Raw genomic sequence first — 17,023 nt, forward strand, 5'->3', positions numbered from 1 at the left:
GTGTAAGACATACTTGAGAATAAAACACTAAAAGTTTAATGGAAAACTATTCCCAATATTATAAATAGATGTTTTCTTAATTAGGAATATTGGGAAATGCAAAAAATGTTTTTCTTCAGCACTAGTAAAAGTGGAGAAATTCAACACAGATATATACAAATATATACATATATATCCAATTGACCGTACTTTGCCATAGAGTATTTTCGTCCCATGTCATTTACCAGGTTCTACTGATTATGAAATAAAAGATACAAATTGTTAAGCAATACAAAATATATATTTTAGTGAAATGAAATAAACTGGCTTATCAAGCTGAGGTCAGTTATCTGTATTCCTCAACAAGCTCACCACTCAGCCCATAACTGTTCCTATTAAACTGATCAAGATGTTGGGGAAAAGATGCTGCGATAATATTAATAGGGAGTAGAAAAAAAAATGAAAAGCTGACTTAAGGCCTCTATTTACATTCATAGAGCTGCCCTAAAGTAATTTTGCTATTTAAAATGGACTAACCCAATCTGATCGTTTTGTCTAAACAGTGCAACGCAAGGCATGCAGAATGCAGCAGGCTCGTGGTCACATGCAGAGAAAGCCCAAAGAGCTTAAAACTATAGGAGAAACTGGAGGGAAAAGAAAAAGCAATTTGAATGCTTTCCTGGCACTGACAGAACAGGTTAGAAGGTCTGTTACATGCATGCTAAGCTTGGTGGAATTTTAAAATACCATACCTGAGGGGTGATCCGATGAGCAATGTAGGAGGGGTAGGGTTACTCCCTGCATTGTGCCGGCGCCGTACTGCCTGGCGCCTAAATGTGCTGCGTTCACGGCGAAATGACACTGCCTCCTCGCTGGCCTGTGCTGCTGTATCAAGATAGACTTAGGTCAAATAGGAGCCTAGGTCAGAGATGTAAATAGCAGCTGAGCCTGCCTCTCCCGTCTTCCCACCCTCAAACGTAAAGGGAAGCTATCTGCTTGAGCCCAAGGGCTTTCATACATACACTGTTAATATGGCGCATCAAAGAATACACAAGACATACACATTGTTTATTTAAAGATAATTGGTTCTTTAAAAATAATGCTTTTGATATATCTGGCCTCACCATCTTCTCTTCAAACTCAATTTCCTATTTTAATATCTCCATTGGTTTAAACCTTCATCTAGGGGCTCCTGGGCGGCTCAGATGGTTAAGCTCGGACTTGATTTTGGCCATGCTCTCACGGTTGGTAAGCTTGAGCCCCCCATGTCCGGCTCCAAGCTGTCAGTGCAGAGCCTGCTTGAGATTCTCTCTCCCCCCCAAAATAAATAAAAAAACTTTGAAAAAATAAATTTAAAAAAAGAACTTCGAAAAAAAATACAAATAAATCACACACTCTTGAATTAAGTCAACTTCACAAGTGCAATATTTGTTAGTTCCAACTAACAGGTATGGGGCATTATTTTCCTACTGTCAAGAGGACAGTAGAAGCAAACAATAATACTGCATTTTTTAAATAGTTATTTTGAGGCAGAGAGAAAGAAAACACGAGTGGGGGAGGGGCAGACAGAGGGAGAGAGAAAGAGAATCCCAAGCAGGCTCCACGCTGTCAGTGCAGATCCCAGCACGGGGCTCAATCCCGTGACCGAGAGTCCATGGCTTGAGCCGAAAACAAGAGTCAGACGCTTAGCTGACTGATAATACTTCATTTTTGATGCCAGAGGTAAGGAAGCTATTCATCCCACGCTGCACTGTGGCATAACTTTGGCAGCTTTTTAAATGTTTAATTCAAGACAGCATGGACATATCTTAACTGTGAAGTAGTGAGCTGCCATGAAACTTTATTCAACTCTACGCCAGCAGCACAGGTCCCCTCAACATTAGGAAGCAAGTATCAGCAAGATGGCAAGTACAGAAATTCATAGTTTAATCCAAAAGCGATAAAGTACAAACTAAAACCAAATATGCAACAATGACAAATACACAACCATGGCTTAATAGAGTCACATAAAATTTTATAAAACCATTCTAATTGACTGATTTCAGTTTCTAGAACAAAATGCAAAATGATGCTTTATCTATGTGAATTTAAAACAATGGTTTCCTAGTGATCTCAATATTTTAGGGATGATTTTGACTTTGACAAAGGGTATCTGCATACTAAATATAAATAAACACAAAATGTAGTACAGAAACATTCTTTCAAAACACTTTTTTTCTATTAAGTATTATGAAAAAGATTACAAATTCAAGAATGTTGCATTCAGATTTCAGTTCTCTTGCAAGTTTTCTTGACATTTTAAAAACGTTACTAATTCTCAAATAGTTCTTCTGCTTAGCAACAGCCATTTCCATCAATTTGGATGTTGATTTTAATAAAGTATTCTTTTTAATGTTTACATTCTGTACCCCTTCCTCAGACTGCACTGGTGGGTATTAGATTAGGAATATATGCACTGCCTTCAAAAGGATAACTGTCTCTATGTAGCCACTTTCTTCTACTGCAGGAATGACAAACACAACTATTTCACCCATCTGGCAAGCTTCCGCCAGTAAAAAGTAGAAGTCACAAATGACAGAACGCCTACTTATTTTTCAGCTCACATACTACAGTGATATTCTGAGTTAGGCAACTAAATAAGAAGTTAGGTTTTGCGGCTTTGGCTCCAAATCAGACTGGACTCCTAATATTTCTTTTCTTTTTTTCCCTCCAGTTTCACTGAGATATAATGAAAAATCCTTTAAAGGTGAAAAAGCTGTTACTTGTGATATAAAAGCTCATGTACACAAAAATTACATGTGACCTGTGAGAACAAATGATCATTAAACCTGGTCATCTAGAACTGTGCTGTCCCCAACACGGTAGCCACTAGCCATATGTGGCTACTTAAAATTAAATAAAATTAAAAATTGAGTTTATCAGATCCATAAACCACACTGCAAGTGCTCAAGAACTACATGTGCCTAGTGGCTACCAATATTGAGAACATTTCCATCGTCACAGAAAGTTGTACTGGACAGTGCTGATCTAGAAATTCAAGGACGCCTTTCTGTCACCACCATCTACAAAGCCTACTGTATGCTCTGCCTATTCCTGACAACTATGATTTCAGTAATAGGAAACTGCAACCAGCACTGTCACAAAGGAGAAACCGTACTGGCAGGCAGTCACTAGATAAAGGATAAAACAAGCCACTTGCAGGAAGAAATGAAAACTTACATGAGTGACTGTTAATGGCTCTTGGACATGAGCAATGTTAACTGAGGTAATGGAATTTAAAACCACTCCTAAAACTCAACTCAAGACACTTTGTGAACTTATATTGAAGATTTCCATTTTACTGTAACAAACTACTACTCAATTTACAGGTCAATTCACTTCATTAAGAAACTTTCAAACATTCTCTCTAGTTTTAGATAACCAGAATAAGAGTAAAATTTACCCAGATATAATTTAAGGAGAATAATTCAATCCATAAAATGTACTAAAATTACTCTGAAGGATTTGGATAAAAGCAAAATGTAATCATTGAAGACTGAGAATAAATAGAAAGAAGGGAAATAGGAAACATTTTCTTTATTATCTTTCTTCTACTGAAGACTTAATGGTGTTAATTTTAAGTAAAAGCTAGTTATTGCATAATACTAAGAAGAAAACACAACTGTTAGTGTCCATTTATAGTCACAATGTCCTTTGGCTTCTTCAGAAAACAACTTTTTTTTTTTTTTTTTGCTATTATTGCACTATTCATATTTTGTCCTCTGCGAAAGAACTACATAATACTACTTACTCTCTTAATAAAATAGTTTTAGAAACACCCTAAGATGAAAGTTTAGACATCCACTGAACAATGTATTAAAGTGGAGTTATGATTACTGCCTACAGTGTCCTTGTGATATTCAGGGTGTAAATATCTAATGCTAAAAGAATTTTCAATGTTTACTGTAACAATTACTTTAACAATAGCTAGGATCACACATTCAACTGAAAACACTATGCCATAATTTATGGTCACAACAAATAAAACTAAACCGTGCCCCCTGAAAAACGTACTACTAAATCAAAACATCTCTATTTGGAAGAGGGTCCAAAGGGGGTCCAGTTCTATTAGCGCCAAGGAAAGAAAAGTGTCTTTAAAAAAGCTTAAAATAATTTGCCACAAGCATATTCAATCACATTAGTTATAGCTACACTTGCTGAAAATTCACTTCTACAACCCAATTATAATAAACTTTTTGAATCTTTTAACTTTGTAAGAGAAAGAAACAAAGCGCACACACGCAAAAATCTTTGAACTAAGGAACCAAACAGGAGGGAGAAAACACTTTAAAACCTGGTTTGGGGAGCACGTGGGTGGCTCAGTCAGTTGAGCATCCGACTTCAGCTTAGGTCATGACCTCACAATTCCATGAGTTGAGCCCTGCATGAGGCTCACTGCTGTCAGCGCGGAGCCCCCTTGGGATCCTTTGTCCCCCACCCCCCCTCCCCCTTCCCTGCTCATGCTCGCTCTCACAAAAATGAATAAACATTAAACATAAATAAATAAACAAAACCTGGTTTTGAAGTTGACACTGCTTTTGAATTGTGACACTGCTTAAAACTCAGTATCTTCTGGCAAAAAAAAAAAATGAAATTAACTAGAATAAGAGCATAAAACACAAGTAAGAAAAATTTAACACACTAGGTACAACCAAATTTAAAGCATGTATAGGTATAGGAGGGGGAAAAACATTCAATGGACTCAAAAACCATGAATAACAAGAAAGATTTAAAAATACTTTCAAGGACATATACTTAGACAATTGTGAATTTTTTAATGTATATTTTTAAAATTACCAAGTCTTGACTTTTTAATCATTTCTTTGTGTTAGCAAACTTCAACAGACTGAATTATAAGCCCAGCAAGTTTAAGAACCTTGGATCATGTAGCTCTTTACTTTTGAGGTAGTAATACAATCACTCAAGTAAATTTAAACATTTACAGGGTACCTAAGGGCAATTCCTGTACAAGGCACAGATAGCCTAAGACATTTTACACAGCTGTGGTATGATCTATTCTTAAAGATCAAATAAAAAACAAAATCCACAATACATATACCTCCCACCTCAGGAGTTACTTCTCAGTTACCTAAATGAGTTAAGGAAAATTCTCTAAATCCTACATTGAATTGTTTTAGTACGATTATTTATTTTTATAGTGAGGATACTGAAATAGACTATCAGTTTGTTTTACTCTGTGAATGAAAAGAGGAAAAGCATTAAAGGCAATGAGTAGTTTCACAATGGCAGGGAGGTATATTGCAGCCGCTCTGGAAAACAGTGTGGAAGTTCCTCAAAAAATTAAAAATAGATCTACCCAAAAAAAAAAAAAAAAGATCCACTCTATGGCCCAGCAATAGCACTGCTAGGAATTTACCCAAGGGATACAGGAGTGCTGATGCATAGGGGTACTTGTACCCCAATGTTTATAGCAACATTTTCAACAATAGCCAAACTATGGAAAGAGCCTAAATGTCCATCAATGGATGAATGGATAAAGAAATTATGGTTTATATACACAATGGAATACTACTTGGCAATGAGAAAGAATGAAATATGGCCTTTTGTAGCAACGTGGATGGAACTGGAGAGTGTTATGCTAAGTGAAATAAATCATACAGAGAAAGACCAGATCCCATATGTTTTCACTCTTATGTGGATCCTGAGAAACTTAACAGAAGACCATGAGGGAGGGGAAGGAAAAAAAAAAGTTAGAGAGGAAGGGAGCCAAACCATAAGAGACTTTTAAAAACTGAAAATAAACTGAGGGTTGATGGGGGGTGGGGGAGAGGGGAAAGTAGGTGATGGGCATTGAGGAGGGCACCTGTTGGGATGAGCACTGGGTGTTGTATGGAAACCAATTTGACAATGAATTTCATATTTAAAAAAACAACAATGGCAGGGAGGTATAAAAGAGCAACACATGGCAAGGTAGGAGGTGAGGGTTATCCATATTCTATCTCAAATATTGGAAAGTTGTAAGCATCAGTATGTACAGAAAAAGACGCCACAAAAACATGTCAGTCATGCCGCTGATTGCTTAGTGAGAGGATTCATAGGTGAGAAGTGACTTTCTAGTCCCTATGCACAGTTGTGGCTGGCCTCTTGTGATGGCTCGATTGCTATTAAATAAATAAAAATTTAGACAGAAAAAAAACTGCTCAAGAAAGGTGTTATTTTCAGTGGGGAGTGCTTATTAGAGGAAAAAGTAAATATGAGAAGACTGCAAATAAAAAGTTGTGTTTTGGTACCTCAAACAGAAAAGCAGCAAATGCTAGTAGGAAATGAGACATGAAAGAAAGGCGAAAATACACACAAGTATATGTACATCTCAGAAAAATAAAAGATATAAGCAGACATCCTGAAATACACTGCCATTTGATCTAAACGTCTCTCCCCCTCTTACTTCCCATGTCAGCCAAGGATGATGCCAACACCGGCGTGCCAAGGTTTTGTTCTAAAATAAAACGAATACTCATCAGTGTTATCTTCTGGGAGGCCAAAGCACACCGAGAATGTATGGCACAACCTCAAAGCATTCATTCCACATTAAACAATTTCAAGCTGTGAACATATTTCAAAGGACTAATCTACTTTTTGATAAGTAAACCAGCACACAACAGCAAGCAACGACAAAGGATTAGCTGTGTCTTGAGTGAGAGAAAATCTCCATGTCCTACTGGTATTTTCCACAATCCCAGACAGCCAAACAAATACAGATGGGCAGACAAAATGCTTTCAAGAAATTAGATGATACACTGGAGTCATGATTCACACACAACAGTTCCTAAAAGAGTTTCAGGATTCCTTAACTCAGAGGTGGCTCCAAATGTTTTTTTTAATCCTTTGCAAGTGGGATGAGACATATAGACTCTCTTCCAGAAAACTGCACTCAAACTATCTTGCATATGTTTTCTGAGATTCACCTAAGAAGGGGTCATTAGTGAAGAATATCTATTTGAAGTGACATAGATTTGAAAAGGGAAACTTCCTTACAAATGACTAAAAGGCATCAGTGTCTTAGTTCTCACACTAAACCTGTAATTTACAGAGCACTTTTACAAATCTAAGCTCACTAGAATCTGATAGTTAATGCTGAGACAGACCTAAACAGTTATTCCTGTTTTACACCTGAGAAAACTGAGGCACAGATTTAATGACGTGCCAAGAGTATCCAGTTAATAATTAGAGGTGGTATTAAAATGTAACTGTTTGATTCCTCACCCAGAACTTCACTGCTACCAGAAAAAATACATATATATAGTGTAATGTCTGCGCCTACCACACAAAATCAGGCATGGGCTGGTTCAGGGAATTCTATACACTAACCCTTACTTGCCTCATCAATAAAATACCTCTTCTTCATACTGCTTTAAGAGAAGACAACTTTTCCAAGCACATGAAGTATCCAAATCGGTTCACTACACTGAATGAGCATCTTTCTCTGTGGTTTGATGTCTAAGCTTTCTTCTCCGCATAGACTGATAGAGCCTTTCCCTTAAGCGGGGCCAGTCACATGAACACTTATCACTGCGCCTACTACAACACAGTGTTAAGTTAGGATCCCACAATGCCCTTCAACACTATCAAATTCCAAAGACAGTTTACCCCTGCATTTAATGACCCACCCGCTGTGTTCTGCTTGGGTTTGTGTGGTCATTCCAGCTTCTCCTTTCGTGCTGGTGGCGCATTTCTGTGGTTGTCATTACTTTAGCTTCTCCAAGCACCAATTCCCTTCTACTACTTTGCTTCTTCTCACTTGCCACATGGAGTGACAGATGAGAAATTTAATGTATTGGAATTCAGAGTCCCTCTGTTTAGTAAGGTACAAAAGCTTTAATTCTCATGTTCTTGTCTATTCAGGGGTCTTTCTAAGATTCAATGATATTTGGATTCAAAATAACTGACCTCCAATTTACACAGATGGCACAAACTCTCATAAATTATTTATGGAGATTTGGTTTTTCTTTGAGTAAAGTGATATTTCCTTAACAAAAGATTACCTTTGGTTCCCAAAAGAAATATAATAGGATCCTATTTCACGCTTATAGAGTAGGGGCTCAAACATGACATTTGAAATAATTTTCTTGAACAGAAAAACAGAGGTTAAGAAATTCAGAAAAATATTACGAAGTATAATAGAGCAAATATAAACCTTTCCATTCTGGTTGTTCTTTACAATCTGTTGAATCATGCAGTAAATTAAGGGACGCAAAAGAAAATGGTTTTTAAAAGTAATGCAGGTACCAAACGACACTTCTATCATATAGAACTTAATTGTACTTTTTCCTTTAAATATTCACCATCAGTTATTAAAGACATGCTTTATCATTATAAAAGAAGAATTAAATGCAAAAGAGATCAACACAAAAGGCCTTAGCTTGCATCTAAAACTCTTTTCCCACCTAAGCAGAAAAACTGATGAAATCCAATTTTAACCAAAGTACTTGATTAATGGTGACAAGTCCGATGAAAACAATCATTTGCTATGCAACCGAATACCAAGAGAGAAGTTATAGGATATATTATGGCCAAAATAAGATAAAATCCATATTACTAGATTACATGTTCATGTTTTTCTGCTGGTATTATGTAAGAAATCAGGTATTATGTAAAAATTCTTACTTTTACTATTGCTGAGTCTCACAATGGCACGATTAGAAATCTCTAATATATTTCTATATTTCACAATTTTCTTCCACTTTAAGGAAAGGACACATTTGAGTAGAACAGCGGTCTGTATAATCGAAACAGTAGCACTATTAAGCATTTCGTGTGGGCCAGGCAGTGTTCTAAGCATCTGACCTCTATGAATTCCTTCCATCCTCACAGCAACCCTGTGAGATGAGGAGGCTGAGGCTACAAGAAGATAGACAGCTTCCCCACAGCGGAGCCCGTGTGCCAGCACGGGTGTCCAACATCATGTCAGTATGTTAAGTCACCTCCTATGTTAACAGTATTTCACTTTAGTACTTTAGAGTACATTTTCTAGATCTCGTCCTTCCACACTGCCAACTCCACTAACTACGCTTAAAAAGAAAACAAAATCATTGGAGAACTCATCAACACCTCCAAGTTCATTAGAATAAAATCTATTTGTGGCTTACGTACAGCCACATGAACGGTCAAGCAGTGTCCTGTTTTGTTGACATGTTTCAGGAGTGTAGTATGTAGGAAGAGATAGCCCAGAAAACTGTCTTCTAAACTGCTAAAAAGGACTGTAACAATTAATGTCGATATAAATAAATCTTTAACAATTATTTGAGATTTTATACAATTTTTAAATGAGAACCAAAACATATCCCCTCTCTCACTACCTCCAATCTTCCAAAAAGCCCAAACAAAACCCTAATGAAATGTGATCAAACCAATGAAACACAAACCCTTCACACATTTAAGCTGTTTAGTTTTACTCTTATTTTATTCTAAACATAAATGAAACTCAAATAAAAACAGCCCCTACAATGTTCTTCCTTTGGCAAAAAAATGTTTTTTAACAGCCCGTCACGTCAAAGTACATGGAAATTTTTAGTTCATTACCTGCTTCTTATTAACATTCAATGACTTGTTTTTTAAAAATAAGAACACAAACAAAAGAAGACAAAACCTGGAATCTGGAAAAGCATGAGCTCATAGCAGTCAAAGATCTGCACCGAAAAGCAAATAAAACCTTTCAGGTAACTTTTCCTAAAAATTGGAACACCTCATATTCCCTGTGAAAAAGAAATGGCATTTTAAATTCAAAGACATAGAGACTTACTATAGCTCTTGTACATATTTTTTAGTATTTACATTTCAACAGTATTTAGAACAGCAGTATTTTCTATCATAGCATGCTCACTCTTAAAATTTATTTAATGACACCTTGAAAAATTAAGCTCTATTTTTAAACCCAATGGTTTCTTGTAGGTCATGAACATATCTGACATGCTTTGTGTGAGCAATCACTAAAAGCATTTCAAAAGACTTTTTATAAAAAACAGAATGATATCCACACCAAAGGCTTAAGGGAATTTAATTACTATGCTGTCACCAAATGGTTATAATCACTTCAGATATAATTAGTTCTCAATACTTAAGTTTGATAGACTGTTTTCTTCTTTAGGTACTAAAGATCATTTTTTTGCATTCTCATTAGAAATTAGTCTTTATCAGAAATGGTATCAAAGGAAATAAGAGAATGTTTTACAAGATACCAGCCTGAATACAGGGGATGGGAGTGGAGGATGAAAAAGCTATGAGCAACAGAAGACGTCAGGATTCTTCTGATCCTGCTCAAGAACCAGATTCCATAAAATCCGCAACAGAATGAACTGACAATTCTGGGTAGGAGGAAACAGGAAGAAACACCTCCGAAAGAAATAAAACGTCCAAAACACACTGGCAATATAAAATCACCCACTGAATTCTGCACAATATACCATAAGTCTAAAGTAAATAAGCTATCACTTTAATCAAAGACCATCAGTGTTATCATAGGGAGCATCATGTATCCACTAATGGATACTAAATGCCAATATAAACTACATTGATTTAATAAACTTGAAGTGTGAAGCTAACGGAAAAAAAATAGTTAATGCCTGAAACTTGAGTAAGGGAGAAGTAAAACCAAAGAGACAAACGAGGCACAAGTTTTCACAGTACATAGTCAGAGATAAAGCAATATTTGGCAAAATCTTACTGGTTGAGGTATCTAATTCTGAAAGCTCAGTGGCACACACTGTATAGGAGATGATTAAAAATGGTTTGTGATCTAATACATTTCTACATTTTGTTGTTGCTACTATTGTACAATGAAAGAAGACAACCAATTTTGGTCAGTCCTGGTAAAACATTAAGAGGTGGCAACTGACTTTGAAAAACCCAAGGCCAAGAATAAATTGAAACCTTTTCTGACATAAGCATCTCCTACACAGAAGAAAGTTTACCAACACAGCGGAAGGAGGGACAGTAACACAAAGCCTATTTTATATATTTTAGTAAATACCACTCTAATCGATAGTACCCACGACCGCAGTGACTCTCAGGGAACTCTCCTCCAGTCATTTACTTACCTCCACTGCCCGCATCTTGCTCTTCGCCTTCAGGAAACGCAACCTGGCTTGGCAAGCTATTCCTAGACCGAGTGACCGTCTCTAACTGGGAAGCCCGGCCCAATAAAGATAGCTCATCTAGCACCTCTCCCTCTTTGGCCTCGAGATCAGATTTTGAAGTGGTTAAGGGTTTTATACTTTCGGGTGCCATCAGCCTATTGGAGTCATTCAAACACGCTACTGTGCCACTGTCCAGGCTCAACACTCGGGCCCGTGTCTTGGCACTATTTGTGCTGGAAGTCCGACGTGTCGTCCGCTTTTTGCAAGTTCCTTCGGGACCCGGATGGGCTTTGTGTGTGTGCTCGGAGTCAGTGCCCCTCTCTTTCGGGACGTGTTTGGTCTTTAGAGCACTGCATCTGCCCTCCGGAGACTGACATGAATGAGAAGTGGTGCTGGAAGAGCTATCGCTGCTGACCTGGTGAGCAGACTGCACACTTGATGCTCTGCTCAAGTCACTTTGGTCGCTAGAGTCCTCGTCGTGACAGAATATAGCACTATGTGGCTTTGTGCCAGCAACACCTCGGAAGGACACATAGTCCCTATGCCGACTTGAATCAAAACTGCTGGCCCGTTTTTTTCCTGTCCGTCTCCGGCCTGACTTACGGGCAGAGGCTGTCCGGTGGATCAAGCTAGAGGATTTAGGTCGTACATCCCCTTCCTTTTGCTTTCCACCACCGTCTTTACCAACTTTCGAGTCCACTGAGACAGCTGACTTTTCACTCTGCTCGTCTTTGGGGTCAGCGGTTTTCCCAAGCGGTCTGTCCCCCTGCGAAGTAAATTCGTTTGCGTGGGGATTCTTGTTGGCTTCTTCAGATGCAGAGGTGCTGAGACCTTTCTGATTGTGCATATCATCAGAGGTACTGGGATCCTTGGCCTCTTGAACCCCACTGTTTGTACTCACTTCCAAGGCAGTCTTCTCACTGTTAGTCCTTCTGTCGCTGGTACAGCTACTCTGGTCCTCTGGGTCAGCACAGCACTCCTCTTTCTTCCTACCGCTTTTCTTTCCTACTTGAGGGGACTCCTCATGCTCCGACAAGATGCTCTCTATGTGAGTCGAGCTGGTCTGCTCACTTTTGTAGCTGCTGACGGTACTGTTGGTGTCACGGTCCGTTCCACTGCAGTAGCTCTCTGTCGACCCACTGCTCCGAGTGCTCAGGCTCCTCAGGCTGTCCACGCTTTTGTCTGCTTTCAAAGGCTTGCTCCTCCCACTTTTTGTAGGTGGCTGAGAATTACTGTTTTTCAGCTCACCAACGAGCTGAAATTCCCCAGATAGACAAGAATTTTCCACCAAGGATTCTTTGGATCCAGAATGAGGCTTGGAAGATTCTAACTCGCTAACCGGATCTAACCCCCGTCTTTGCTGATAGAGAGGGAAGTCGTTCAGTGAAGTGTCTGGAAAAGCCACAGCAGAGCTAGAAGTCCGTGGTACCCCTCGTGGCCGGTGATCTTTCCTATAAGAGTGTGAATGTAAAGGGACGAGAGAAGCCACTTCTGTGTCACAGGTGTTGGACAGAGACTGATCGATGTGGTGGTGGTGGCCATGACTCGGCAAGCTCACTTTGTCACTAAAGTCCCTTGGTAAGTCCTGTCCACAGGAGGATAAGGAAGGCTGAATGGAGATGAAGGAATCATTGGAGACCAGACGGAAGAGCTTCCGATCAGTTGCCAAATCTGTTTCAAACACATATTTGGAAATGTTAACACGAATCTATGATCTGCTTATATACTGTTTAACAATGGAAAGAACTCACAGCATACAGTAACTTGAGGAAAAACAATTTCCCAAGTAGTTCACTGAATACAACAAGTTGGCAAGTCATTCCAAAGAGTTGGTTTTTATTTCACAGCTGGACAAAGAAAGCATTCTATTTACAGAATGAACTGAACTTCCAAATCCTCGAATGGCCTGAGAAAAGGTTCCATACACTATCAACAATAAGGGGCAACATAGGATTATATTTAAAACAGCCCTGGATTTTTTTTTTTTTTTTTAAGATTTTATTTGAAGTAATCTCTACACCCAACATGGGGCTTGAACTTACCACCCCAAGATCAAGAGTCACATACTGTACTGACTGAACCAGCCAGACACCCCATAAAACGGCCCTGGACTTTTATGTGAAGTCGGTCTCTAGCTTACTAACTGGATAGCTCTGGTTTCCAGGGCCCTGGTTTCCTCATCTATAAAATGAGATCTCACTAAGTAGTACCATGAAATAATGGAGTTAATGTGCTTAGCACAAGCATTTCTTAGCATAATGCCTCGCACAATGAACTGCAGCTATCATTATTTCACCTAACACAATACAAAATTTTTGAAAAACCAATGTGATTATCTTACAAATCAAAAAAAACCTAGAGTATTTTGAAACAAAAAAATCAAAAGGCCGACCAATCCATAAAGAAGATGCAATATAATGATGTAAGATGTCTTGCTGTTCACAATGACCAAAAAAATTAAAACAACAGTTGTAGAACAAAATACTGCATTTTCTCTTTCATCATTCATGCAACAATTACAAAATGCCTCATGAAAAACTACATATCCCTATATATCTGTAAGACCATTCCTTTAACACTCCACTTAGGGAATTACCTAAGTACTAAGGAATAATGACTGGAATTACCATATGTACTATGTATACAGATATAAATAAATCCACCTACCCACCTACACTGTAATTTATCTTGAAATACAGTTTGGCAATTGAACAGTACAATAGCTGACTTTTTATATACCTTTTGACAGACAAGGATGACTGTATCTGCTATTGGCTCAATAAAAAGAAAAACTATCTTATTTGTTATAACCGCATAGAAAAAATACAATTAGTAGATTCTATAGTTGACTCACACTCTTCCCAGGCAATCTCAATAATAAAAGCATACCTTCCCCCCTAAGATTAATATAAAATAAAAATGAATTACTAGAAATGTGTATGTACTTTTAAAAAATCTAAAGGTAGGGGTGCCTCGGTGGCTCATTCGGTTAAGCATCCAACTTTGGGTCATGATCTCACAGCTCATGGGTTCCAGCCCCATATCGGGCTCTGTGCTTACAGCTCAGAGCCTGGAGCCTGCTTTGGACTCTGTGTCTTCCTCTCTCTTTGCCCCTCCCCCGCTCATGCTCGCGCTCTCAAAAATAAACATTAAAAAAATTTTTTTTTTTAGAAATCTAAATCTAGACTAGATTTAAATTAAAAACTTAGAAACAGCCTCTAGAATCTACCATATAAATTGATTTATAAATGACCTATTAGGCTTTATCTTATGTTTTAAACTCTTCAACATAAGTATAAAATTCATGTTCTTTATCATTTGTCCAAAACAGCTGTCACTGTATTTGGGGTTCTGATATCTCTAAATATCAAAATAAAAGTTAGCATTGTATTTACTTTTTTGTAGTATTAAATTGTAAAGTTATTTCTAAAAACTCTATAATAAGCGATTATGAAATAGGATATTCGCATTTCAAAGTTATGAATTTTATAGAACGAAAACTTAACAAGTAACTGAAAATCACTAACTCTAAAATATGAGAAAAGACTTAAAAAATGCTATCAAAACCAATTCCAAGACATTAACAAACCAGAAACATATTTTTCATTTAAAAAGACACACGCAAACTTACTTTAAAAGTACTTTACGTGTACTTTTTCCAATGTTGCTAAATATACCATAAAAAAATCAAATCTTGTCAGGAAATCTTACGTGGTTTTAGGAGACTTTCAAGTAAATACGCTTTCTTAGATATTTTTCTCACTGGTAGCAATATGGTCTAAGACAGGCTCAAATCAACACAAAGAGGTACTATTTTTCATCTAATCAACCTTTTTACCAATAATTGCTACCAGTGGCATTTAGGATAAGAAAGGCACACCCACATACTGCTCATGGGGATGCACAGGCGTAATCTTCTATAAAACAATCTAGCAATGTGGCCAAAAGCCTCACAAGTGTGTACATACCCACCCATGATCAGTAATCTATTTCTAGAAATCTATTTCTAGAAATTGCTGCCAAAGGATAAAATCACCTATGTATATAAGGTTTTAGCAAAAAATTGTTCATTTCAGGTTGTTACAAAACTTCTTAAAACATAAAAAGTATGAAAATGTCCAATAAAAAAAGGTCAAATAAATTGGATTGTCTATTAAAACATCACACAGGCACTAAAAATGTTTTCAAAGATGACATAATGAAGTGAGAAAATACTTGAGTGAAAATGATGGCACTATATAAAAAGTATGGTTCCAATCTGTAAGAGTTAAAAAGAATATTAAGAGTATATTTGCATATATGTGTAGGAATATTAAAAGTAATATACCATATTTAGCCATAAAAAGGAATAAAGTCCTGTTATATGCTACAACATGCTAAGTCAAGGAAGCCAGACACAAAAAGCCACCTATTATATAATTCCATTTATATGAATGTCCAGAAGAGGCAATAGAGACAGAAAATAGACCAGTGGTTGCCAGGGGCTGGTTGAAGGAGGAAATGGGAGTATCGTGGGTATGGGGTTTTTTTTTTTTTTTTGTGGGGTGACAAGAATGTTCTAGAATTGGACAGTGGTGATAAGTGCACACTAACTACTAAATACTAAAACTCACTGAATTGTACACTTTAGAAGAGTGAATTTTAAAGTACATGAATTATATTACAATACAAAAATAATTTTAAAAAGTGATACACCAAAAAATAAAGTTATGTCAGTGCCAAAAATGTGAATTATTTTCTTCATATTAACTGTCTTTTCTAAAATTAACATATGTCACTTTTATAAACAAAAACCACATTTTCCTCCTTTCTTCTGGATCATCTCCATCAGTTATAAGAAACAAGCTGTTATTTCTCTTACATGTCCTTAGAAAATCCAAATCTCTCCTTTATCCTCACCTTCCCCTGCTGGCTTTCACCCTGAGTCACTGATCCCCTTTACACAAATTCACCAAGAGTAGTCTGTATTCACTCTTTTCAGTTCTCCTCCTCTAATTCTCTCCTACATGTACTCTGACCCCCCTCCATGAATGTGCTTATCAAGGTCACCAACAATCCAATGGCCAAGTCTCAGCCTCGTATCACCTGACCCATGGGCACTTTTGGACAAAGCTGAGCACTCCAGTCTCCTTGAAAATCCGGGATACAGCACTCTAGGCCTTCCTTGCACCTCACCCGCTGTTCCTACAGGGTCTCCTGCACCTATTACACCGGACTGGCTCAAAGCTCAATCCCTGGAACTTTTCGGTTTTCCATATACACTCCCTCTTTTCTACATCTCATCCAGTGTTCTGGTCCCACGATAACTAAAATTCAGAAGTACTTGTAATTAGCTTCCTCCATCTTTTACCCAGCGCCCACATTCAGATGGGAATAGGGTAAAGTACTGATCTTGGGTAGGGAAAAAATGGGAGCAGCCGGAGAGGGAAATTGGAGATAAGCCCTTCTTAAAAGCAAAAAATGAGAGCACACGTCCCCTCATCCTAGTTCACTCTCAGTCACGTCCATAAAATGAGTGCCAACTAATCAATAACTGCTAACCAACTAAATGCTGCTGCCCTGTAAACCCAAATCAGCCAGAGAGCTGGAAGAGCCCCAAGTGATAATTAAGCCAGAGTAAGCAACTGCCACTAGGTGGTGCCAAATCGTAGCCATGACCAACAAATTTGGATCAGGGAGCCTGAACTCCATGCAGGCTTGCCAGTTACTTTATGAACTTCATGATAACCCAACCCACAGTTAACATGACACCCCCGCCCCCCGCTTTTTTTTTTTTTTTGAATTTATACACTGAAAACTCATGAATTTAAAACCTCAACCCGGACTTCATACCTGAAATCCAGACCTACCCTAATTAACTACTAATTGTTGCCACTTAGAGGTCTAACAGCATCTCATACCTGATATGCCCA

The 17,023-nt window shown here is 37.8% G+C and overlaps 1 protein-coding gene across 8 annotated transcripts in view; it reads right to left on the minus strand.

Moving 5' to 3' along the window:
- The window catches only part of PCNX1 (pecanex 1), a 171,424-nt gene that overhangs the window by 94,420 nt on the left and 59,981 nt on the right, over positions 1-17,023 (minus strand). For 5 of the 8 annotated variants that reach the window (XM_049612542.1, XM_049612545.1, XM_049612540.1 and 2 more), the window contains exons 6-7: positions 11,073-12,782; positions 732-864 (exon numbers count right to left, since the gene is read on the minus strand). In XM_049612542.1, coding sequence (XP_049468499.1) covers positions 732-864; positions 11,073-12,782 — 1,843 coding nt within the window. The remainder of the gene's footprint in view (positions 1-731; positions 865-11,072; positions 12,783-17,023) is intronic. The other 3 variants (XM_049612546.1, XM_049612547.1, XM_049612541.1) reach the window with 2 other exon arrangements.

This window comes from Panthera uncia (assembly GCF_023721935.1).
Source record: "Panthera uncia isolate 11264 chromosome B3 unlocalized genomic scaffold, Puncia_PCG_1.0 HiC_scaffold_1, whole genome shotgun sequence".
In the NCBI taxonomy this organism is placed as follows: domain Eukaryota; kingdom Metazoa; phylum Chordata; class Mammalia; order Carnivora; family Felidae; genus Panthera; species Panthera uncia.